Source organism: Nicotiana sylvestris, chromosome 3 (genome assembly GCF_000393655.2).
Source record: "Nicotiana sylvestris chromosome 3, ASM39365v2, whole genome shotgun sequence".
Taxonomy (NCBI): domain Eukaryota; kingdom Viridiplantae; phylum Streptophyta; class Magnoliopsida; order Solanales; family Solanaceae; genus Nicotiana; species Nicotiana sylvestris.
The window spans coordinates 143,220,023-143,245,115 of record NC_091059.1 but is presented as its reverse complement, the minus strand read 5'-3'; the positions used below and the strand labels follow the sequence as shown (position 1 = coordinate 143,245,115).

Sequence of the window (25,093 nt, the reverse complement as noted above, 5' to 3'; positions counted from 1 at the left end):
CCTTTCGCATCCATGGTGATCAGAAATTTCATATGTATCCAATTGTTAAATCTTATAGTTGAATCAAGGCGAGTACCTCGATCTGGTATCACAAATATAGTTTATAGTTACATCGACTTCATTACAAAATTTAGTTTGTCTCTACATGACCCGAAAATAATTTGATGTAAAAATTATTTGACTTATAAGATCGTAATAGGCCATAAAACAAATATTGTTATCCAATTCTTTAAAGAAACATTTTCATATTATTCAGTCTTTGAACTTTCATTAATCGAGTTTAATTTTCTTATATACTTTGCACTGGTCATTCAAGAGCTATATATAGTCATATATTCTTCACCATAAAAAATAATACTAATATTCATATCAATTAATCGAATACTGCGTTGTCACGACTCAAAGCTGTGTGCTCTTCCGTTTCCGTCCGTGAAACCCTAATCTCAGATAACATAGGTATGGCTGCTCTAAATCTATACTTTCTTTTTTCATTCTAATCAAAACGTTGTTTTAGAGATTCTAGTTCAATATCACATGATTAATTTTTTCCTCATTCTTTTGTGCCCTAATATGTCTTCTTCATTCTAATTTAAAGGTTTGCGTTTGAACATTTTTTGACGGCGACACTGATTTCAATGAAGTAGCTCGTTCCCCCCTTTTTGTTTTTATATATTCGATGAGTTTGAGTAGAGGGATTGTACGATGTTGTATGTTTTTTTCCTCCTATACAATTCTGTCCCGGTTAATCTGGTAGTCAATCCAGCTCACAATTACGTTCAATCACTGCCCGACCCGGGTTTGTGGTTGGTTGGCCATAAAGTTGATGTCTTTTTAGCTGCATAAATTGGATATGTTGCTTAATATTTGTGGATAAATTAATTGTTTTCCTGTTGGTGGAAGCTTGTGATTGGCTTCACTTTCCTTCAGGTGATGTTTTCTAAGTTCTTCACTTAAGTATTTATTTTTGGACTGATGTAATGTGATGACACCACTATAACATGGATTCGCCAATGTCATTGCATGACTGAAGTATTTATATGCCATCTATCGTTCTACCTAATTTTCTCTTTCTTTATTGGTTCTTCGCTGTTAACTTTGCGTGCGATAAGGAAAAATATAGTGGGTTGACCCTGATTTTAAAAAACCGGGTTGAGAAGGCTATAGTTACACAGTATATACCTTCATTTGAAAGCTTAGTATAAGGGACTTTCCTAGTATGAATAAGAAAGATAATTTATGGCAATAGTTGTACTTATTCTAAATTATATTCTTGGAGAATTGCTTTCTATTTAAGCGCATGCTATTATATTACACAAGATTACATATATTTTTTGATAAGGAAATTACACAAGATAACATTTTGAGTACTGCGCTGGCACCTTTAGCATCAAATTTTATATAGTTTATATACTGCTTATAATCCAATCAGGCTCTTAGATTTGAGAGCTCGCGGGGTGTTATTATTGAGCGAATACCATTTTAATTTTGTTATTCTGTTTGAAGCTTGTGTTTATAGTTCGGATGGCATCTGGGTCTAGCCAACCCCAGTTTCGATACACACAGCCACCATCAAAGGTCCTCCATTTGAGAAACTTACCATGGGAGTGCACAGAGGAGGAGCTGATCGAATTGGGGAAGCCATTTGGTAAAGTTGTTAATACCAAGTGTAATGTTGGAGCGAACCGGAATCAGGCATTTATAGAGTTAGTAAGTAGCTGTTCAAATTTTGTACTGATCTGCACCATCTTAGTGCTTGGTCAAGTTTGCTTATATTAATTCTACTTTCTCAAAAAATAAAATTACTCACCTTTCCTCCTAAAAAAAGAGAGAGTTCGTAAGCAGCTAGTTCACCATGATCTTTCATTACATTTCCGTTTCTTGTAAAACTGCACGTCCTTCAAAAATTGATTTTCTTATTTCTGAAGTGTTAATATGTGTAGGCAGAATTAAATCAAGCTATTGCAATGATATCGTACTACGCCTCTTCCTCAGAACCGGCTCAGGTACGAGGGAAAACCGTCTACCTACAATATTCCAACAGGCAAGAGATAGTGAACAACAAAACTACAGCAGATGTAGCTGGAAATGTGTTGTTGGTTACAATTGAGGGGAATGATGCTCGCCTTGTCAGTATTGATGTTTTACATTTGGTAAGGATTACATCACTTCCCATGTACCTTGGTGGATAGGAAATCTTCTTCATAGAAAGGTTTTTCTGTAGTTTTGGTAATTAGGTTGGGCTATTTCATGCTTTATTGAGCACTCTTTGACATGAAATTGAATGGATCAGCAGGCCAGTGTCCAGGATATATCTTCAGTGGCAGCTTATTGCTTCGGGAGAAAGAGCGAATGTGTGTTTGTCTCCTTTCTCTTTTGCTTAACTCAAGCTCTTCCTTCCCTTCTTCTCCTCATCTAACTTTCCTGACTTTCTTGGAGTGTCAGATGATTCTTATTCCTCAAAATCTTCTTCCCTCCTTAGCATATGCATAATGGAGTTGCAGTTTTTCGTTGTCCAAGGCAAACTTGTTGCATGTGCATCTGGAAACTTGCAATGGATGCGAATTTACTTGTTTTTCTTAGAGTAATAATGTCTTTTCAATTAATTAACTTGAAAGTTTACGATCCAACTCAATTAGGCTCAACACAAAGCCAGATAACCATCTACGACTCAGATATTTGGTTTCTAAACTTACCCTCTCCATGACTTGCTTGTCTTAAATTTTTTAAAACCTTTTAACTTCGATACTAGCGTAAGAAATAATCTCCTTCACTCCAGTTTTAGTGTTATTAGGATGTTAGTAGACGGAAAGTTTTGTTTTTTTAAAGACAGCTTCAAGGAATGGAGCTTGTTCAGCTTTGGGCCTAAATTTTACAAACCTGAGGCGACTTACTGCTGCTGAGAACTTCTCTGATTATGAGCTTTGTTTGACAAGGTTGCCCTTGTAATGAAGAAATGAGACTTAGGCTTTATTAACAGTCGTGAAAGCTAATTTTTTTTCTTGTGGAATTTTCTGAATATATGAGTGGTTGACCTAAATTTGGTGACTTCAGTGAACTGTCTCTCATGTTCAGGTAGTTTTGTTTGCATCACATGTTCATGTTCCGGTAGCTTTGTGCCTTTGTTTTGTATCCTTCCTCCAATCGATATCCTTCGCATTTTTAGAACCCCTTTAGGTCAACTGTTGTGAAATACTCCTTGATTAGAAAATATTTGCAGTATTATTCTGTGATGGTATAATTGATAATCATTAAAAACAGAAATGTCGTTTATACTATTTGTTTCTAATACGTGAGAAGAGCATGACTGGAATTGCACATTAGAATGTAGGATTTTTCCAAATATATAATTTTTAGCATTGAATAGATCTATTTCTTAAATTTTCCTATTCTTTCAGGTGTTTTCAGCTTTTGGATTTGTGCACAAAATCACAACATTTGAGAAGACAGCTGGATTCCAGGTATTTATGCTTCAGAAAGATGGATTTGACCAAGCTTGATTAGTCTCAATATGTTTGTTGACCTCCTAATTAACTGACGAGTCCCTCACCTCCTTGAACCCTCTTCAGGCTCTGGTGCAATTTTCTGATGCAGAAACCGCTACTTCAGCAAAGGATGCCCTGGATGGAAGAAGCATTCCCAGGTGATGTTGGATTATATTTTGGCTGGGTTAAGGATCATTTTTGTAGATGTGGTGCATATACATTGGGGCTGGACATCTTTGAGGAGCTTTTTAAGAATTTACTGAAGGGGTACACACATGCTCCTTAGCCCGTTCCATATATTTATATTGACATTTCAGGCACCTTCTTCTTGTGTTCATTTAAGTTCTAGTTAATGGGGGATAATAAGCTTATCAAACTCTGCTTTTTAAATGCTGCTACAGAAGGCATTCATAACTACGACTTTCTTAAGAAAGAGGGCTGATCCTTGTAAAAATGCTTGCAGAAAAGATGATTGTTTGGTCTTCCCGTTTAATTTAGTTGGCTAAAATTCAGATGGTCGGCCGGCTGCTTAAATGTACCTATGCTCAGAGCTATTAGTGGAATTCTGATTTCTATGATCTTGTGAAGGGAAAAATATATGCTCTAAATTTTCATACTATACTCAATTGCTGTTCTGGAGAAATATTTATTAGCTACTTCTTGTTCATGAGGGGCAGTTAACTGATTTTTTCTTCTCTCATGCATTAGTTACTTGATTCCAGAACTTGGACCATGTACACTTAAAATCACATATTCTGCTCATACGGATCTGAGCGTGAAGTTTCAGAGTCATCGTAGCAGGTAAAAATGATCTCCATCTTCCTCCTCTCACGCACATGCACTATTTTTCGGATAAAGTTGCTGGGAAGGAAAACTTCTGTATACAAGCAGTGCACCAAAAAGTAGAGAACCTAATGAAAGACTCCCAATCTTCTATACAAACATACACATTCATAATTGATGACTTGTTTTAATTATTGAAAGCTGTTCATATAGATTGCTTTTGCGCAGTCTTCATCATACTTTATTATATAGTGTATGTGACTTAATTGTTTGGATTTATTATTGCCTTCCTCTCTTTGAATCTTAAATCGTGTATATGGTTCTGATTTAGGGATTACACCAATCCTCACCTTCCTGTTGCTCCCTCAGCCATAGATGCAAGTGGTCAGGTAATGCGTCAGTCACAGCTCTCTCTCTCTCTCTCTCTCTCTCTGTGTGTGTGTGTGTGTGTGTGTGTGTATGCAGGCATCAGTTGCACATAGAGGATTTTCTAGGATTGGTAAATTTTTGTCTTCCAGTTTCCTTGTTGCTGGTGTTGTGCTTTCTGTGGGATTACTTCATGATACTGCCCTTTCATACAGCAGGAATTAACCAGATAAGTTTGAATGTGTATCCTACACTAATATGGGATTGAGGCTTAGTTTATTGATTGGTATGCATGTATGTCTTTACATGGTGTGCAAATCTTTTTCTAGTTTGTGGTTTGAGATATGTTCCTAGGTTGCAAGCTTGTCTTGAGATGCTGTTTGTCCTTTCTTTGAAATTTCTTCCATCCGTGTCACAGTTCAGTTTGGGTTTGGATGGGAAGAAACTGGAACCTGAGAGTAATGTTCTTCTTGCTTCCATTGAGAACATGCAGTATGCAGTTACCTTGGATGTCCTACACACGGTAACATCCCTCTTCAGTTGCTAAAAAAAAGCTTTTGTACATTCTCTTGTGACCTGTTTTCTGAGTTGTTTTATTGCTTCCTCATTTTCCTTCATATGTCCTCAGGTTTTCTCAGCTTTCGGTCCTGTACTAAAGATTGCTATGTTTGATAAGAATGGAGGGGTTCAGGCTCTGATACAGTACCCTGGTAAGATGAAATGCAGCCAATAATTTGCCAGTGTTTGTTCTTACCCTTGCAAGTCGCAAGTCACCACTTTATTGCTCCAATGTTCTAAAAGCATTTGGCATAGTGGCCAAACACTGTTCTCAGCTTCTTGACATTATATTATGTTTTTATTTATGTATGACATTCTATAGTCAAGAAGGCTACTTTCTAGTGAATATTTATTGGGTCATATACTTCCAGCAGTCCTTTTTTTCAACTTTGGTTTTCCTCTCAAGCGTCTTATGTAAAAGAAAATAGTGGGTATTAGTCAAAAAAATGTTTTCTTTTTTTGATAAGGAAATATTTTAGACTGGTTAAAAAAATGTTTTCAACTCTCGTATACTCTGAAGAACACGGTTTCCTCTTGTGAATTGGTGCTGTACAAACTCAGAAGTAATGGATCTGAATTGATTATTCTATACTTAGATGCTTGTGAGTTGAACTAAGCAATAAATTTGATAATTCTACAGATGTACGCACAGCTGTTGTTGCGAAGGGAGCTTTAGAAGGACATTCCATTTATGAAGGTGGATATTGCAAGCTTCATATCACTTACTCTCGACACACTGATCTTAGTATAAAGGTAAAATCAATTTTGTGGAGAAAGCTTTATTAGCTTAATTTTGTGGAGAAAGCTTTATTAGCTTGAGATATTACTCTGTGACGGGAACTCTGTGATTTAGTGTCAACCATCTCTTATCTGCTCATTTCTTATACTCCCCTGCCTCCTTAGCCTTTTTTTTTCCTTTTCCTTGTGAGGGGCCTAAAATGAATGATTATCATTACTGATTTCAGGTTAATAATGATCGCAGCAGAGATTATACAATCCCAAATACCCCTATGTTGAATTCTCAACCTTCAATCTTTGGGCAGCAGCCACCTCAGATAGGAGGTCCAGGTGTTCATCCATACAGTGCCCCTGCCCATTACGCTCCAGCTCCAGGTGTTGCTCCGCCTCAGCATTCTGCAGGCTGGAACTCTGCTGCCGCCACAGCAAATCCAGGAATGCCAATGCAGATGCATAATCACCCTTACATGCCACCTGGTAGTGTGCCTTCACAGATGGGTTCTGCGGTGATTCCAATGCATGGACGGAATGGCATACCGTATTCTACTGCAATGCCTCCTTATCATCAACAGTAGCACTACCGTGAAACAAGCTTTTCATACCAGGGGTCCATAATTTTGTTGCAGAGAGATGTTAGCCAAAATGTGACAAGTCTTTTGGTCCTAACTGCATATCTTGGTTCTTTTTGTCTGTCGTAGCTCTTTTCTTTTGGGGCACTGAATGGTCCCGTTGCTGCTTTTAGACACTGCATTGTACAATATTCTTGATCATCTTTCATCGGTATGAATTATATTATGGAGCAAAGGCTTTGATTCACGCTTGTCTTGTGTGAAACTTATTAGCTCGTCGACTCTTTCCCATTCATGTTAAGTTGAAAACAAAGAGTAAAACAAAGGACCACCAAGTGTGCCAACACATGGAATCTTATGGCGTTTGTTTCAAACTTTGGGTAAACTCAGTTTTGGAAAATTTCTTCTTGTTTTATAACATATTTGTTTGATGTTGTTTTCATTTCTTTTGAAAGTTTTCAAACTCAGGTTTTCGAATTTTGCATAAGCTAAAAAGCAACGTATAAACTTCCCCAAGAGAAGTGAACGTGAAACCAACAAAAGAGAACTTTGGTTGACTCCAGTGGGGTTTCAAGTTCCAGTCCTGAAGGATAGGCCACTTAAAAAGTAATGAACTTTGGTCCATGCTGAGCTTGGTACTTGCACAGTAAATTCATATTTGGCTGAAAAGTATTTGGGTATGAAAATGTCCAAACCGGCTGTTTATATTAACCCCTGGCCCCTGGGAGTTTGGGAACCGGCTCGGCTCCGTTGACATCCTCAAAATCTCTATGTAAGCTAGTAGTATTTTTTTTCTTTCAAAAAATAAGGGTGAAATAATAAAGGCCACAAGAAGAAGAGCGCCAATTTGATTGAGATAAGGTTTTTCTTGTTTGCTCCCTTATTGTATAACATAACAAGAAGCAACCCAATCCTGTGGCTCTCTCTCTCAATCCCTTCAACTAAGTGAGAGCAAGCAAAAGGGAGAAGAGAAGTGCGTTACTCTTCAAGAAACTAAAAAAATCGTATCCTCTTTTTTGCAGTAAAGAATCTTTGAATTGAGTTCAAGGCAAAGTATCTTATTTTTTTCTTCCTTTAAACCCTAATAAACATCTAATCGAAGAAAACAAAGAGAGGAAAGCGATGACTACTCTTCAAGCTTCTCTTATCTTCAAGCCTTTACCTTCTCCTCTTTTCCATTTTTCTTCTTCCAAACCCTTTTACTCCCTTCGTTTATCCACAACAACTGCGTTTACTTCTTTAAAGCCTCGTTTTTGCCGCCACAATTTACTCCTTCACTGTACATTGACTCCTGAAAATGTCAGTTCTGATTTTGCCTTATCCAATAATAATGATAATGAAATTGAACCCCAAGAATTCAATAAACCCCAAGAATTCAATGAGCCCTCCTCCTTTGGTGAGAGCAGTAGTTCAATTGAAGAAGCGAGTAATGTTGTGGAATCTGAGGTATTGGTGGAGGAGAATGGGGAAATGAAGAGGAAGTTGCCTATAGTGGTTTTCTTGATGGGGTTATTTGCTAAGGTCAAGAATGGGTTTGAGAAGATTTTGCTGTCTGATTGGTTTAGTTGGTGGCCCTTTTGGCAGCAAGAGAAGCGTCTCGATAGATTGATTGCTGATGCTGATGCTAATCCTAAGGACACAGCTCTGCAGAGTGCTTTGCTTGTTGAACTCAACAAGCACAGGTATAGCTTTACTTCTCCAAGAAAAGATTTAGCCTTTATCTTAGTTCTGTCTTATGCTTCAGTGACTTAATGTAGAAGAGGTAGGATAATAGTAAAGATTCTTTTTTTTTTTAATAAGGAATATTGTGGTGTTCATTACTGATAATAATACCATGTTTAGCAATCTTTGCCCGTCTTTCAATATAAAATGTTTAATTGGTCATTATCCTCATGGATGCTTTTGATTGGTGTGCCTAATTGCAATTCTCTCGCTATTTTAAGAACAAGCAAAAAATCCCATATGTGAGGTGCCTAATAAAATAAGAATGCAGCTTGTGAGTTCCTGTAAATTACTGTATTCAAGTCTTTCACCTGATCAGTTCGAGTTATTTTTGTTTCCTTTTTTAGGTTTGATAGTCTATAAGTTGCCTTAGCTACACAAATTTGTTTTTAGAGAGTATTCACTGTTCTCTTTATCTTTTCAACCTTAGCCCTGAGTCTGTCATTCGGCGCTTTGAGCAGAGAGCTCATGCTGTAGACAGTAGAGGAGTCGCAGAATATTTACGAGCTCTTGTGGTGACAAATGCTATTGCCGAATATCTACCTGATGAGCAATCCGGAAAGCCTTCTAGTCTTCCTTCACTGGTAATTGTTTGATCATAATACCTTTGCATTTTTTGGTGTGTATTGGCAAATTCCACCTGTGTGGTAATAAATCATTTTAGTGTTTGACATTAAGTAGTGAACATTCTGGGTTCCTGATTATCCCAGTTAGTCTCAGTTCATTCTATCTCCATAATGACACCTAAGTGCTTCTATTTTCTGGAGGGAAGGAAATCATTTTGGACTCTAGATGTTCTGGTCACTCCTGTAATTTATACTGTTCTTGTCTCTTGATTTGGTGCTATTTTTTGATGATTAATGGAATCAAAATGTAGTTGCAAGAATTGAAGCAGCGGGCATCAGGGAACATGGATGAGCCGTTTCTCAATCCTGGCATTTCCGAGAAGCAGCCATTGCATGTTGTGATGGTAAGATACCATGAGCACTGCAGTTTTTGTTGACAAAAGGAGTCTAATGTTCATATTAACCATCATATCTAACACCTGTGAGTCACTAACAGTTAAATATGAATTTGGTTTATGGCTTTTCGTGCTTCCACTGGTTCTGCTGATGATTACGTTATCCATTTGTTGGGTCATGCTTTTGCACATGCATGTGGTTGTTTAACCCAGATTTCATTATTTTCATGTAGGTTGATCCTAAAGTTTCAAGCAGATCATCACGTTTTGCGCAAGAGTTTCTCTCAACTATCATATTCACTATTGCCATTGGCTTGGTCTGGTAAGCTTATCTTCTGGATTTTACTATTCCCTATATACAAAATGAGGCCTAGTAACGTCTCTAAATATACTCTTGCCCTTTCTCCAGAGTTTGTGAGGGATTGGGGTGTACACTGCTTGTTTTTTATGTGATTGATGCCTTGCTAGTTAGCATATTAAGCTAATGTGTCTCTGTCCTACCTTAATTTTCACTCTCTTTCCTTGCTTTAGGTAACTTCTCTTGTCTTTGGTTGGTAGATAATGAGTCTTATCCTTCTTTACTTTTACTAAGAAAAGAACACATTCATTTGTTCAGGATAATGGGTGCTACTGCACTTCAGAAATATATTGGTGGCTTAGGTGGGATTGGAGCTTCTGGTGTCGGTTCAAGCTCATCCTATGCCCCGAAAGAGTTGAATAAAGAAATAATGCCTGAGAAGGTATGTTTTCTTTCTGGAGATGTTACATGAAGCTTGTGTCTTCTGCAACAATCTTCTGATGTATTATGTTAATTAAAGAGATTGGAAGCTAATTTTCATTTATTTTGCTTCTCAATTCTTGTCATTGTGTGAAATGTCTAGTTTGTTTGGCTTCCTCGTTTTGGCATTAGAAAAGAGAACTCTTGTCTCTGGGAATTTCGTCCAGAAACTTGGGATTCAGGAAATTTGGAGGATTGAGACGTCTCATTTGTAATTTTCTATGCTCTTGCGTAATCAGATCTCAACTACTGATCAATTAAGTGTAATCTGGAAAAGGGAACAGCTTCAAGTATCTTTTTTATCCCAGGCTATTCCTACATAACTTAATTCCATATCAGTTTTATATTTTATTAACATAAATGTTGATGCCTCATTGGTCTTGGTTGTTTGATTTTCTCTTAATCTTTCATCTGTTCAGGAGTAACTCTTTGAGCATCCGCTCTCTCGTTAACTAGTAACAACTAACAACTTCTAAGAGTCATACATCATTCTCCTTTTGTATATTAAGGCTCAACCATGTATAAATGCTGCTTCTTATTCTTGCGCACTGTTTTGAAGTTTTTGATAGACAAATAGTTTGGATTATCTACTCGATGGACTTTTTTTTTTGATAAGGAAAAACAAAAAACGTTTATGCTATAGTGCCAGTTCGTTCTAGAGATTCAATTTTCCTTCTGGGGATTGCCCAATAGGGATTGGGAGAAGTATGACTTTTCTTGTTTGTGGATCTTGGATAATTGCAGTAGTTTTTGTTTATTTATTTTTCTTTTGGACGCAGAATGTCAAAACGTTTAAGGATGTCAAAGGTTGTGATGATGCTAAGCAAGAGCTTGAGGAGGTTGTTGAGTACCTCAAAAATCCTGCTAAGTTCACTCGGCTTGGGGGAAAGTTGCCGAAGGTTTGTGCTTATTATGCTTATTTATTCTGGCTTGTCATTGTCAATTTTGCTTTCTTTTATGTAAACCACCCCCTATCCTTTTCATGAAGGAATTATTTATCTTGTTTTTAGGGCATTCTTTTGACTGGAGCTCCTGGAACAGGAAAAACCCTCCTTGCCAAGGTAAGCTGTTGATTACATTTTACACTGAAGTAGTTGTCCACATTGGGTTTTCCATGTGTTGGCTACCTGTGTTCTTTGTTATAATTCCAGATGCACTGCACACTTCCAACTATGCTCAAATTCAGATGAAATTTCTTCTTGTTAGTTGTGAGTCTTCTGATTAGGTCTCTTCTTCACTCTTTCCTCTTCCTATTTGTTGGGAATGTAAGATTTGTTATCCCTTCTTTTTTTTTGGTTGCTAAAGTGAGGTAATTTAAGATTTGTTGTCCTTGCAATTACAAAACATAGTTATTCCTTCCGTTCTTGAATATTTTCTCAAGTGTCTGCCTTGGTCCTTTTTTTAATTATTTAAAGATTTCTCTTCTAGTATCGCATATTAATTAATTAATAGAATTGTTACTTTGTCAAAAAAATAAAAAAATAATCTTGTTCTCTTCCTTGTACAAAATTCTGTATTCGTCCTGCATTCAGAAAACTGCCTTTTGCATTTGTGATTCTTGTATGTCAACATAAGCATATATACTTATGCTAATCATGCTTAATTATCTTGATTGAAGGCTATCGCTGGAGAAGCAGGGGTGCCTTTCTTCTATAAGGCAGGCTCTGAATTTGAAGAAATGTATGTCTACTACTCATGGATAAAATTAAGATTTGTGATCTCCCCTTACTTTCTTGAATGAAGTTTAATTTCTTCTCATGGATAGCAAGTTGCTTGGTGCTTAAAAATTTACTCTAGTCAGTTTTTGTCCATTATATGTACAAATCTTCAGTGATTTGCTCCCATCATCTAGGAAACTGGATGATAACTCTCATTGATATCACAACTTTTTCATGTTAACTCTTAACTGTGAAGAGAGGATTGGTAATGTCTGCACAGGCCTATGCATGTCACGGTGTCTAAATTTGGTCAATGGAGGTCTCAATAGCTATATAGGGTAGATCTTCTTTTCGTGCACATGTGACAAGGTGGATTTTATTGATTTATTCCAGCTCTAAGATGGTACTGGATTATGTACAAAATTACAGTTAGCAACAACTCTTTCCAAATCTAAATACTTATGAAGCTGAGGAAGTCGAGTAAAGTGTCTACTTCATGGATGTCAACCATTTTGTGCCAGATGGCTGTCTAGAGAGTAAATTTGTATTTTAATCTGAAGATAGTGTTGGTGTTGCCCTAAAATATCCTGTGATTCCTTTCCCTCCAAAGTATCCTAGCAAATGCATACAGGAATGGTGTTCTAGGCAGCTTTAGCTTCCTTGCACCCCCCCCCACCCCCCCACACACAAAAAAAAAAAAAAAGAATTTCCTTGTCAAGGCTACCCCTGCTCCAGCATTCTAGCAGCTTCTTGGTTTCTTTGGCACGACCCACTTTACCAACAAAAGGAGTCAAAACTGTGCCAGAGTTGACTTGTGAAGTTGCAATGCAAAAATAAGTGAATAACATCTTCAGTTTCCTTTTCACATTAGGGGCATCCAATACAACCGAGCAAGTCTCTTTGCGGTAACTATGCTGGGTCAAGCATGATCCAGGTGCTGCCGGCCAACTGAAGCAAGCAATGCTGTAGGAGGCTTTAACTTACCATATGGTTCTTCCATGGCCAGGGAACTTGAGGACCGTTTTTATGGGATAGTCTTGTACCATGATTTTACTGTGAAAGTCCATCCTTCTGTTCCTTTTAGAGGATACTGTCTGTTTCGTGCACATGTGATTTTTAAATGCTTGATTTTTTTTTTTTGTGTGGATTTGGGCAAATTTTCCTGTCTTTTCAAGATCTTACTTTGGTTAACCTTATGACCTAATTAACTTGCCTGGGAAATTTTACATTCTTTCAGGTTTGTGGGAGTTGGTGCTCGACGTGTTAGATCTTTGTTTCAAGCTGCTAAGAAGAAGGTTGATTGACTATACGCCACTTACTTATTGTGGTTTCTAGAGAAGATCACTTTTAACTATCAGATGTAAAATCATGTGAAATGTACTAGGTAGACTCTGGGCTGAAAATTTTCAGTCAATGCTGAGCTATGGTTGAAAAGATCTCACTTGAGCTTAAGTGGTCTGGCTGTGACACAATGTGTTTTCTGAGTGCATAGAGAACCAACTTGCATGTATCATAACGTATTCATGCCTACTAATCTCTCAAATAAATTTTGGTTTGAGTTACATAGTAATGAAAGAAGTGGGTGGAGATCACTCATAATTGGTTATGAAAGTTTCCTTTATGGCTTTGTGAAACTGCAGTCTCTTTAATACTTTCATGTCTGTAATCATTTGGCATACTTTCTATTTGGGCCGTCCATAAGAATGCGCTTTCATCAATGGGTTAAAGGAATTTTCATCATTCTTAAACCAAGAGTTTGGAGGGAACAAGGGATTCAACTAATGTGAGAGGGGTTTTTGTGGTAACTCCAAACAAACCAGTTGTTAGAAATTCTGTTTATTAATATTAGGCCTTGATGTACTAGGAAAGTAACTTTCTGGTTTTCTTGGAACTAGTAAAACTTGATAAGGGGCATGATGCCCTAGCATCTGCTTTGAATTTATGTTGTCGTCAAACTTGTTATTCCTGCCCGAAATGCTAAAATAAATAGAACTCCCAATTTTGCTAAAGCTGTTAAAACCTAATCATAAGTCCCCTTTCAGCTCCATGTGTCTCTATCATGTGAGATAATCTGCTTTGTCCGTTCCTTGTCCTTGTACTTGGAATAGGAAGGGATTTGATGTCCGTTTCCCTTTCTGAAGAAGCTCAATCAGTTTCTTGGAACTGCTATCTAATTTTCATGTGTCTTCTCTTTTTTAGGCTCCATGCATCATATTTATTGATGAAATTGATGCTGTTGGATCAACTCGAAAGCAGTGGGAAGGTCATACTAAGAAAACACTGCATCAGTTACTTGTTGAGATGGATGGTTTTGAGCAAAATGAGGTAAATGGCTTGAAGTTAAAGTATCTAGATCATGATTCCTCTCTGAACTTGAAACTGGAGTGTATATTTGACTTATGCAGGGAATAATATTGATGGCTGCGACCAACTTGCCTGATATACTTGATCCTGCCTTGACAAGACCCGGTAGATTTGATAGGCATGTAAGTGTTTTGGAGCTTTTCCAGCCTGTTTGATTGCTTTTCTACTTCCAAACTTAAAATGTTTTTTTGAAGGAATAAATTTGGGGTCTTCAGTAGTTTTCTCCACTGTGTTAACGAGAGTATTTTGAAGGCACTAATTGGAGTATTTTTTTCTTCTTTAACACTTGTCTGCTGACAAGTAGACCGGTTGCTTATCATGAATTTATTTACCTGAGAAAGTTGTGTCACACTATCCTACTGATTTAACCTTTTTTCAAATTGACTAACTTCACGCTGATAGTTGTGCATGGGGTGGTGTCGTGCAGCTTCGTCACACTAAAGCTATGCCTTAAGTTTGAATGTCCATTAACAACTCCATGAATTACATTTGGAAATCGGAACAAGAGCAAATTTCAAGGGAGCATTTTTTGTCGTGAAATTATACAGTATATACTAAATTTGAGTTAATACATTTCATTATCCTGAGATGTCAGACTAAGACAGAATTTTGTTGGAGGACTTTTGATCCTTCTGCTTTTGGAAAACACATTGTAAGCTATGAATGTGAGGAATAGTTAAATTGCTCTTTTCTTATATAATAATGGTCCATCATCAGGCTGTTAACATCAAACCTACATTTTCTAGATTGTAGTTCCAAACCCAGATGTGCGGGGCCGTCAAGAGATCTTAGAGCTTTATTTGCAAGACAAACCAGTTGGTGATGATGTCGATGTGAAAGCGATTGCTCGTGGAACACCAGGATTCAATGGAGCAGGTATGTACACTGCTCATTTTACTTTATGTTCATTTTCTTTTGCTTAAGTTTCCCATTTAATCTGAATCGTTTTTATCCTAAAATTGGTGTCTAATGAGATGTTATACTACCTTCTCAAGCTTGAAATGGAGGATCCTCATAACGTGGACTCTATCTATGATCTTTTAAATATATAGCAAAAGAAGATTGGATTTGTGAAGATGGCTATATCATATATCCAATCGGCTGGACATGGTTTACTCTTCAAGATAACTCTGGACGAGTGAAAGGAAAGTTAATGGATATGCGCGATCCACAAAAGCAAATATTATGCAAGTTCATGGGCCAATTACATGAATAAAGCCCTAACTTATTCTCCCTCCAGTCCAACTTATGTGACATAGTTTGAGTTAGCATGAAGTTTAAGAAAGAAATGAAAACTTATGAAATTTGTGGTTAAAAACATGCCCCAGCATTTGTGTGCTTATAACTTTTGAAACTTGTGGAATTAAACACGCCATGGTTATAAAAATTTTCATTAAGGGTACAACGGGAAGTGTAAAGTTAATTATTTCAAATTTAGTGTGTCATTCTTTTTGGAATGGCCTAAAAAGGAAAGCGTGTCACATAAACTAGAATAGAGGGTGTAACTATTTTTTCAGATTACTGAACTAGATTACATTTTGAACAAAGATCTTGTATTATTGTATCCATTGCTTTGTGCGTTATCTCTTCCTTGGGATAGCAGTTCTCTATGAACTTCTTTTAGTATTCAACATTTGACTAATGTCTGAGATTTCTCCTAGATACATCATTCCACTGTTAATTATAAATGGAATAGTGATGTCATTGATACATCATTTTCCCTAATAATGGCATACAAGAAACACCTATTTATAGGTGTCAAATCCAAGACTCATATGATATTTGTTCCATATGGGACGATATCTAACTAATAGTATAACTCTTTTAACAGTGGTGGAGCCACCTTATAGGAAGGGGTGTCAAACGGTACCCCTTCGCAGAAAAATACATTGTGTAGGTAGGTAAAAAGAAAATTTTATATGTATATATACTATGTATTGACTCCCCTTAATTTTCTGATATGTTTACTTTTGTATATTTTGACACCCCTTAATGAAAATTCTGGCTCCGCCACTGTCTTTTAAGATTACACTTAATATTGAACTTACATTCTAATTCCTTTCTAGGAACACTGTTGATCTGGATATATTATTCTATCATTTCTGTTTGAAACAGATTTGGCAAACCTTGTGAATATTGCTGCCATTAAGGCTGCTGTTGAAGGTGCTGAGAAGCTAAATGCATCACAGTTGGAGTTTGCAAAAGATAGAATAATAATGGGAACAGAACGCAAAACCATGTTCCTGTCAGAAGATTCAAAGAAGGTATTCTGCTTTGTTATGAAAACTATGTTCACACTTGGATCCTGTACCCTGCTCTTGCAAGTTTGATTTGATTTAACATCAGGCATTGAATTTTTGTATCTATGTCATTGTTTGATTTTACATGTTTACGAACTGGCAAAATTATTTAGAATGAAAGAACTTATTTGGCCTCAAAACATCAAGCTGTGTATTTTATGAATGCCGTGTAGATTCTAGGTCAACCCCTTGTATAGTGAATGAAACGAATGTCAGAATGTTGCCATAGTGTACCAACAACTTGTTTTCCACCTGTTCATGATTTATGGTGGCAATATTATGATATCCAGGCATGCTAACCATTGTGGTAAATATATTCTTTTTCAGCTAACTGCATATCACGAGAGTGGCCATGCAATTGTTGCCTTGAATACTGAAGGTGCACATCCAATCCATAAAGCTACAATCATGCCACGTGGATCTGCTTTGGGAATGGTTACACAGCTTCCTTCAAATGATGAGACATCAATCAGCAAAAAGCAGTTGTTAGCACGGCTTGATGTTTGTATGGGAGGAAGAGTAGCTGAGGAGCTGATCTTTGGTCAAGACAATGTAACTACCGGGGCTACTAGTGACCTTCACACAGCTACAGAACTTGCTCAATACATGGTACAATTTCGCTACTTAGTAACATCTGTTATAGTGAAAGAAATAGCCAATACATGTAGTAGAATACTTCTTCTCTCTTCCCTGTCTATTTCTCTAGCTTACTTAACAAGAATTATTTTTCAGACACCTTCAAGACTACATACGGTTTAAAAGTACATAGATCATCATGAATTATAAATATTAGCTATGATAAGAAGTTGTTTCCTTGTTTCTTTTTTACTTATCAACAGTTATTTACACTCCTATACATTTCAATGTATGCATGCAGATCAAAATATAATGTTCTTACTGACTGCATGATATTCCTTTTAAGTGCTCATTTGGCTTTTAGCTGCATTGATATGCCAGAATTTGTTAACCGAGGTAAAGTTGCTGTCATGTGACCACGCGGTCACGGGCCCTATTGCAGAAATGTAGGGTAAGGCTCCGTATGATAGACCCTTGTGGTCCGGCCCTTCCCCTGACCCCGCGCATAGCGGGATTATTACTGGGTTGATGTTGTTGAGAAAGTATTGTTTTCTCATCAACATTATGAGACTTGAGTTTCTGCTTCAGAAATAGTGAAATTGTACAGGGCAGTGCTTATTCCATTTTTGATTTCTCGCCGGTAACTGCAGAATGAAAGTTGATATTTATGTGAACATCAAAGAGGAATGACCGTTGTATTGCAGGTTTCCTAAGAAATTACCTAAACGATAATAGGGTGTTGGGAAGAAAAGATTGTCCTATGCAAAATTATCAGACAGATCAACTAAATCTGTGCACTAAAATAACATAAAGATAACAAGGTTGGGATCTCACTCATAGAAGACAATTGAATGACTGGGAGATAACAAGATTAGCTGATCTTTACAAGGAGCTGGAAGCATTTAAAGGAACACAGGAAGGGGTGGATTCACTTTGGTGGCAGACGCACAATAGTGGGGTCTATATGGTGAAGGATGCATATAAGATTTTGAATCAAAATGATCTTCAGATTGGCCATGGAAGCATATATGGAGAATAAAGGTTCCCTATAAGGTAGCATGTTTCTCCTAGCTACTAGCAAAGGAGGCTGTCTTAACACAGGATAATCTCATAAAGAGAGGAATCTCTTTGTGTTCAAGATGTTATCTATGTGGGGAAAATGCTGAGACGGTTAGCCATTTATTCCTACAATGCAAGATAACAGACCATCTGTGGAAAATTTTTATTAGTCTCAGGGGTATTTTTTGGACAATGCCATACAGGATTAATGAAGTTCTTTTTAGTTGGGAGGAAGCGGGAGTTCAAGCGAATAACAGAGACAGATGGAGGATGGTCCCAGCATGTATCTGGTGGTTTGGAAGGAAAGGAATGCTAGATGTTTTGAAGACAGAAGCAAGTCAGTGCAGAAGATCAAACTTAATTGTATTCTTCTATTTTGTTTTTGGTGTAAACAGATCTACACGGAAGTTACTATGTCAATGGTAGACATACTAGGATCTTGCTAGGATAGCACATCGGTTCTTCTGGTAGTAATCTACATGTAAATTGGGTTTCCAGTCCAACCTTTGTACTGTTTTTATTAATATATACAAAAGTTAACAATTCAAAAAAAAAAAATAGCATAAAGATCAACTAAATCCGTGCTTTTTGAGGCTATGCTGGGCACAGAAAATTGAGTCTGCCGATCTGAAGCTTCAATGTTCTGAAGTCATTTTGCTTCCTTAGTTTGCCCTCGAACTTTTCTCAACCCAAAGGCACAAGTGCCTTGGAAAATAGAAATAGAGAAAATAGGATCACCTTTAGTTCCTTTTCCTCCATCTACTACTATTTGTCAATGCAAGTAAAAATTAGCAGTTCTCTAATCGAGGCATAGCCGAACATGATGGAAACAGAAAAGAGAAAACAAACATAACCTCTCATTATCTGTGCCGGCAGTATTTGGCAATCTCTAGACATGAGTCAGAAACAACTTAGGTTTTCCCCCATATGATTTGCTGCAAGAGTAGCTTCCCACAGGCAAAAGCTGGAAGATTTCTCTCCAGATCTGCTTCATAGGAAGAGTCAAAAGAGTCGGTCTGATATTGTTGTTTCTTCATTTTCTTTGTCTGTGTTATGTATACTATAAGCTGTGAGTAACGTTATTACTCATTTGTTAGAATGAGCTTTCTGTTACACGGGTATGACAGTGTCACATTCTTCTGTAGGTATCGTCCTGTGGGATGAGTGATGCAATTGGACCTGTTCACATCAAAGAGCGGCCAAGTGCTGAAATGCAATCACGTATTGACGCGGAGGTATGTGCTTAGCCCGACAGTTTTTTTTTTAACTTTTTATGTTCTTACCTTTTGTAACAAGTGGCCTGGTGAAAAATTTCTAGTTCACTATATTGTGTTATCTATAGTTTTTATTTGGGTTGGTAAGCTCTTATAAATTTGTTCGTTTGATGCACAGGTGGTTAAACTTCTAAGAGAAGCTTATGATCGTGTAAAGGCCCTCCTAAAGAAGGTTTGTCTTACATATCTTAATGAATGATCATAGAGCAATACTACCTTCCATCCTTTTACAACCATCTTCTTGCTCAGTATTTGATAGTATCTTTCCTTCCATCCTTTTACAACCATCGTCTTGCTCAGTATTTGATAGTATCTTTAGAAATCCAAGTAGATGCATAGGTTTAAGTACTTCAGAGTGTATGATAGCGTGCAGACAATCTTAGTCTTTTCAATGGGTTGACATTATTTTGGTCTCTCAAGACTCTGGCAACTTCCTATGGAGAAGGTGAATTATGAAGTACAATATAGGTAACGAATGACTCATTACTCTTGAATAACAATTTCCATGCAAGGTTGTTTCGCCTAAAGCTAATGAGGGCAGGTGGAAAAATCAATCCCCAATTACATGGAACCGTTTTCAACATACAGGAAAATACTTAATTTCCTATTTAGATAAATAGAAGTAACGGAACATTTATCTCAGCCTATGTTGCTCGGATTCATTGATTACTGCCCGTGTCGGCATGACAAGACACCAGCAGGTATGGGATTCGCACCAACATTCGGTGGATATTTATGAGACAATTCTTTTTCTATTTTGAGATGCCCCTAAATGATTGACATACTTCTGGAATTAACATACTCTATATGACAAAGTTTCAAGCAAATTTATTTAACATTAACAGTTCGTTACTTTCTTTTGAGAAGGAACATCAACGATTCATAACTATAAAAAACAACCAAAAAAGAAAATGTGATCCAGACTCAACTGTTGAAAGTTGCGTAAAATATTATTAATGTAGAAGTATGTGAAACATTTTGGAACATCTTAAATTGAAAATTGATAGAGCAAGTAGGGGACATATTGTAAAGAAATAGTAAAAGGAAAATTTTTGCCTTACAACTTTCAGATTTTAAGTTTGTACCTAATTCCTAACACTTTGAAGGTACGGCAACTATCAGACATTACTTTTATGATTCATTCAGACAAAATAATTACTTTTATTGGATATTGTTGCTCCCTGATGGTTACTATTTGATGCTACTTTTTCTCCTCTTTGCTTATCGCCTTTCTCCCCCCTCCCCCCTCTTTCCTTCTCTTCTTCTCCCCTATTCTTCCTTTTCACCTTTTCTTGAGCCGAGGGTCTTTCAAAACAGCCTCTTCTTCTCCCCTATTCTTCCTTTTCACCTTTTCTTGAGCCGAGGGTCTTTCAAAACAGCTTCTCTACCTCTCCAGGTAGGATAAGGTCTGCGTACTCACTACCCTCCCCAGACCCCACCCGTGGAATTATACTGGTATGTTGTTATAGTATTTATTCAGACAAAATATCTTTATAGATGTGTTAAAAAAGAATTGTATAGATGTGTTAATCGAATCAAGTATTTGGTTTTAAGGAGATTATTTTGCCATTGAAGCATTGTAGCTATATGATTTTTATCCCTAATGGCTGGTATTGTGCCATGTTTATTTAATGAGCAAAAGCAGTGAAAAAGTTTAAGCAGCCCCTCTGCGCCCCATAAATCCTCACTAGTGATTAAAAAGATGCGTCCTCATTACATGAATTTGTTTTAACCGCGCAGCATAGATTGGAAATATTGCTCTAAACTGTGTTTCTTTTATATTGCAGCATGAAAAGGCTCTGCATGCTCTGGCGAATGCACTTCTAGAGTGTGAAACGTTGAGTTCAGAAGAAATAAGGCGAATTCTTCTCCCTTTATCTGAAGAACGGCTCTCTGAACAACAGCAGCAGCCACAAGACGAAGAAGCACTTGCATTGGTTTAGGTGTCGCTTTCTCTTCCATGGGTGATCATCTCAGCTGGTGTAGGGAGCTAATGTACAGTTTATACGAGACACTAGTCTGATTATTTCATCTACAGATCATAAAATTTCTTTTTCCTCACTGTTGTAACATATTTATAGGACTTTCATTTCCTGGCAGCAGACAGAACAGGTAGCTTCAGTAGAGTATTGTAAGCCTTGGTAGGAATTCAGGATTTCTTTTTCCGTTTTTCTTTTTCAGCCACTTTAAAATTAAAAATACCCTGTATTGGGTAAAATTTTGCATGTAAACTGGGGAATTGTATATCAATTTTTTGAAAATAAGATGTCCTATTTTAACATCATACTTTACTAACTCTCTGCTTCTTTCAGAGAAATGTCATTCCCAATGTAACTTTGCAGGAAAAATAATAAAGATGAAGGATAAAGAGGAAGAAAAAAAGATGACAGACTAGCTACTTTGAGTTGTTCTTGGATCCTGATACTTCTGGAGATTGATTTACTCAGCTATTTTGCATCGTTAGTTACTACTCAAATTGATATTCAAGGCAAGGGCCAAACACAATGTTCCGGTAACCCATACACTAGTATAAATAAGACATCGTATTATTCAACATCAAATCCAAGTGAGTATAATATAGTAATATACGAGCTCTCGAAATCTTGTCAATAAGCACATGTAAAATCAGCAAATTTACGAGAAATTAGCGGCAAAACTTGTAAACCTTCTGTATATCCTCGTGTTGTATGACTGTCCAAGAGCAGTTGGCGAAGTTTATATGAGATGGGAGTAATGCATAGAATTCCCTCGAACGATTAACTCAAGCCTGACCAACAAGAACATCCTTATAGGGAGTTGGGGCAACAGTAGTTGATGTTGTTCCCTCCTCGGGTGAGTTTCTCCTTCTCCTTTGCTCTTCTATAATTAGTGGCATTTGCCCTTCTCTTTCTTGCATTAGTCGTTCCTGTGCTCCGCCTCGTAGCTTCTCTAGCCTCAATCCACTCATTTGTTGCATCTTGAACACTTTTACCACGTTCATTAGTCCTCCAATGAGAAGCAATAGGCTCCCAAACATTCCCAACCACACCCACTCTTCACTCTGCATCATTTCAGAATTACTCAATTACTTAATCAAACTATGCAAAAGGCAGTGCAACAGATTCTAGTACCCGTAAGCATTCAAACAGTGTTAATATGTAAAAGCCTATAAATAGTAGGTGACAAACCGAGTAAAAAAGGAAATCAACCAATAAGAATGCCTTACACACAAGTTGGATTGGCTAAATGAAGTGTCTGTATGACGTCGTTCAATACGCACTATATTTCGCCAATCAGACTATTGCTATATAAATAACATTCCAGGTTAAAGATGACTTGTGGAAAGTTTCCAAAAATGAGGTTTTCCTCTCCTTCCTTTCTTTTTGATGCTTGGTTGACAAGGTCAGGCAGTTTCTCGCTATGCACATCTGATATTCTAATTAAATTACTTCCTTATTCTTAATTAAACCATTTCCTCCACTTTCTCAACTGAAAGATAGAGATCATGCTCTCCAAATGAGCAACTGTAAATGAGTGTCTTTACAATCAAGAGAACTAACTAAAGAAATATAGCGTTCTTCTCAAGAGAGCTTTCTGCGGGAAAACTTGCAATTATAGTTCAGGGAGATGTGGGACTCAACCTTACCTTATGTGTATTTGGCCAACAAATGTCCTCTTTCTTTCTACAAGTTTATACTTTAAGGGGTCGTTTGGTTGGATGTTATCTCAAAATTAATTATCCCGGGATTCTTATCCCACCCTCCCATAGGTATAAAATTAACACTACATTAGTTATACCATCCCAACCAAACGTGGGATAAACTCATCTCAAATTTAATCCCGAAATTAATTATCTCTTATCCACGTACCAAACGAGCCCTAAGATCATAGGTGATACGATCATATAGGTAGTATGAGACTATGAGCGAGTTAAACACTACATCCATAAAAAGATTTTCCATATCGATAATTTGTAAGATGTTGGATTACTTACTAACAATTTCAAGCCATGGTGGACATGTCCTGATTGCTCTCTCCAATTGAGGAGTGCTCCTACTAGAAACAGTAAACTGCCCAACAAGAAAGGAATGTTGACGCTTTGTTGCAAGATTTGAACATGTCCATCTGCTCTTTCATAAATCTGACACGAGTTATGAATTGAACCAAGCAGCCACAGAGCAGGGCCAGCAATAAGTAGATTCACAGCTTGCTTCTCCACTTTGTAATTGTCATACCCCTTTTCTGCCTACATTAATTTTATAAAACATAATACATCAGATAAAGAATTCAGGAAAAACAGTACACTCATGAAACTACATATATATCCAAAATTTAAAATTTAGCCAGCAATGCTTAGAAAGGATGCCTTGGCGTAACGGGTAAAGTTGCTTGGCGTGACCAGAAGGTCACGGGTTCGAGCCGTGAAAATAGCTTCTTGCAGAGTCAGAATTTTCCCCAAGGAGTGTCAAAATATAAATAAGCAAGCATATGAAAAAATTAAGGGGAGTCAACACATAGTATATATACGTAAAAATAAAATATTTAACCTATTTACGCGGTATGATTTTCGAACGAAGGGGGTGTCAATTGACTCCCCATGCCAATGAGTGGCATTGGCACCGCCACTGGGTAAGGGCCACTGGGTAAGGGTGGGTACAATAGCCCGGCCCTCCCCACCCGCGGATAGCGGGAGCTTAGTGCACCGTGCTTCCCTCTTTTTAGCCGCAATATGCTTAATCACTATGCAATTTAAGAGTTTACGCTCTATGCGCTAACAATATAAAACATACTACACACTTAGGTTACTTCATAGATATTATAGGTAAATCAATATGATAAAAATGGTAACTACCTTGTTATCACGGGTCACATACACCGATAGTAAAAGGAATTTTTACACTGAATTTATATAGTTTAAATCCATATTTTTAATACACAAAGTAAAGCAGAAAGAAAATAAATAAAGGACTTACCTTAGTGAAGAGAAAAAGAATTCCTAAGAAGTAAAGAAGAGTTCCCAAGGATTGAACTACAGGTACAGCAAACTCAACAAGGGCAAGCTGCGGGTCAAATCCGAGCAACAGAAATCTATAGTCAATAGCAGCAAGATGAGCCATAAGATCATGCACATTCACTACAATGATCTCTCCCAACGCTAATAGCAACAGAACCAAACCGGACAAGGGTTCTTTGGAAAACTGAGCCGCGAACCCACCTACGAGCAAAATCGTAGAGAACATGTATAGACCCGCGTTGATGTACTCGAATCTGTTTCGGGTCAACCTTGGCCCGTACATTCGGATCTCGCGTGCTGATGCTAGTTTCACCATTATTGTTGAAAAAGAAGACGAAATGATGATCTCTCTACAGTTAAGAAAGCTAGTAAGTAATTGATGAGGGAGAGAAGATGGAGATGTAGGAAGCGGGGAGTGTGGCCTCTATTCTGGTCAGGGGGTTACGTGTCCTTCTGCATGCAGTTGCATGAAGCAGTCAACGGAAACAATTGGTTGACACGTGTTGATAGAGCAACCCCTGTGTGTTTTTTCCTTTCATGGACATATTTAGGTATCCAATTTGAGATTGAGAAATAATATTGGTATTGTTGTATAGACATATTTAGGTGTAGTAGTTTTAGTGTACGTACGTGTTTTTATATTTATTAATAAAAAGTGTATAAAATTTAAAATAAGAATAAATTATGTGTAATAACAGTTAACATCGAGATAAATGTAATATTCATATAATTAAGAGTAAGGAAAAGGGGTATTATTACTTTTAGCCCACGTCACAAACTATTTATATTCGGTAACTGGAAAAGTGTATAAAATTTATATAATTTTTGTATATAACATATAGAATGTATATATATACAAAGAATATATTTTTCGTGTCATGACCTAAACCGATGGGCCGCGACGGGCACCCA

At 37.2% G+C, this 25,093-nt stretch overlaps 3 protein-coding genes across 10 annotated transcripts; 2 read left to right on the top strand and 1 right to left on the bottom strand.

Moving 5' to 3' along the window:
• The first annotated feature begins 347 nt into the window (after nucleotides 1-347).
• Nucleotides 348-6,743, top strand: LOC104236494 (polypyrimidine tract-binding protein homolog 2). Of its 5 annotated transcripts, none has more exons than XM_009790412.2 (11): nucleotides 348-456; nucleotides 1,517-1,707; nucleotides 1,941-2,150; nucleotides 3,396-3,458; nucleotides 3,567-3,640; nucleotides 4,191-4,283; nucleotides 4,597-4,654; nucleotides 5,050-5,154; nucleotides 5,260-5,341; nucleotides 5,830-5,942; nucleotides 6,155-6,743. In XM_009790412.2, exons 2-11 carry the CDS (start codon nucleotides 1,522-1,524, stop codon nucleotides 6,500-6,502), a joined length of 1,332 nt encoding a protein of 443 aa, XP_009788714.1. In that variant the 5' UTR covers nucleotides 348-456; nucleotides 1,517-1,521; the 3' UTR covers nucleotides 6,503-6,743. The 5 variants fall into 5 exon arrangements, with proteins under 5 accessions (XP_009788714.1, XP_009788713.1, XP_070027155.1 ...); XM_009790411.2 differs by having other exon boundaries at nucleotides 354-456; nucleotides 1,504-1,707; XM_070171054.1 differs by lacking the exon at nucleotides 348-456 and adding an exon at nucleotides 910-927.
• Nucleotides 6,744-7,289: 546 nt separating this feature from the next.
• On the top strand, nucleotides 7,290-21,472 carry LOC104236495 (ATP-dependent zinc metalloprotease FTSH 11, chloroplastic/mitochondrial). 4 transcript variants are annotated; one of them, XR_713440.2, is made up of 17 exons: nucleotides 7,290-8,178; nucleotides 8,649-8,802; nucleotides 9,096-9,188; nucleotides 9,413-9,501; nucleotides 9,796-9,919; nucleotides 10,737-10,856; nucleotides 10,968-11,018; nucleotides 11,576-11,637; nucleotides 12,853-12,910; nucleotides 13,815-13,940; nucleotides 14,021-14,101; nucleotides 14,726-14,855; nucleotides 16,095-16,243; nucleotides 16,607-16,888; nucleotides 17,560-18,025; nucleotides 18,118-18,251; nucleotides 19,060-19,149. XR_713440.2 is itself a non-coding variant. In XM_009790419.2 (17 exons), the coding sequence occupies exons 1-17, from the start codon at nucleotides 7,619-7,621 to the stop codon at nucleotides 21,129-21,131; spliced, it is 2,379 nt and encodes a 792-aa protein (XP_009788721.1). In that variant the 5' UTR covers nucleotides 7,294-7,618; the 3' UTR covers nucleotides 21,132-21,472. The 4 variants fall into 4 exon arrangements, 2 of the variants coding, with proteins under 2 accessions (XP_009788721.1, XP_009788723.1); XM_009790419.2 differs by lacking the exons at nucleotides 17,560-18,025; nucleotides 18,118-18,251 and adding exons at nucleotides 19,307-19,360; nucleotides 20,976-21,472 and having other exon boundaries at nucleotides 7,294-8,178; XM_009790421.2 differs by lacking the exons at nucleotides 17,560-18,025; nucleotides 18,118-18,251 and adding exons at nucleotides 19,307-19,360; nucleotides 20,976-21,472 and having other exon boundaries at nucleotides 8,075-8,178; nucleotides 8,680-8,802.
• Nucleotides 21,473-21,598: 126 nt separating this feature from the next.
• LOC104236496 (uncharacterized) lies at nucleotides 21,599-24,554 on the bottom strand. Its single transcript, XM_009790422.2, has 3 exons — nucleotides 24,141-24,554; nucleotides 23,162-23,413; nucleotides 21,599-22,228 (listed from the first exon to the last, which is right to left on the bottom strand). The coding sequence occupies exons 1-3, from the start codon at nucleotides 24,495-24,497 to the stop codon at nucleotides 21,950-21,952; spliced, it is 888 nt and encodes a 295-aa protein (XP_009788724.1). The 5' UTR covers nucleotides 24,498-24,554; the 3' UTR covers nucleotides 21,599-21,949.
• Nucleotides 24,555-25,093: the final 539 nt, after the last annotated feature.

Coding starts and splice junctions, on each gene's coding strand:
- LOC104236494 (XM_009790412.2), top strand. CDS start 1,522: ATGGCATCTGGGTCTAGCCAACCCCAGTTTCGATACACACAGCCACCA. Junction 4,284..4,596: donor TTTCAGAGTCATCGTAGCAG/GTAAAAATGATC, acceptor GTTCTGATTTAG/GGATTACACCAATCCTCACC. Junction 4,655..5,049: donor CCATAGATGCAAGTGGTCAG/GTAATGCGTCAG, acceptor TCCGTGTCACAG/TTCAGTTTGGGTTTGGATGG.
- LOC104236495 (XM_009790419.2), top strand. CDS start 7,619: ATGACTACTCTTCAAGCTTCTCTTATCTTCAAGCCTTTACCTTCTCCT. Junction 10,857..10,967: donor TTGGGGGAAAGTTGCCGAAG/GTTTGTGCTTAT, acceptor TCTTGTTTTTAG/GGCATTCTTTTGACTGGAGC. Junction 16,244..16,606: donor TGTCAGAAGATTCAAAGAAG/GTATTCTGCTTT, acceptor ATTCTTTTTCAG/CTAACTGCATATCACGAGAG.
- LOC104236496 (XM_009790422.2), bottom strand. CDS start 24,497: ATGGTGAAACTAGCATCAGCACGCGAGATCCGAATGTACGGGCCAAGG. Junction 23,414..24,140: donor TTCTTTTTCTCTTCACTAAG/GTAAGTCCTTTA, acceptor AAATTAATGTAG/GCAGAAAAGGGGTATGACAA. Junction 22,229..23,161: donor ACCATGGCTTGAAATTGTTA/GTAAGTAATCCA, acceptor GAAATGATGCAG/AGTGAAGAGTGGGTGTGGTT.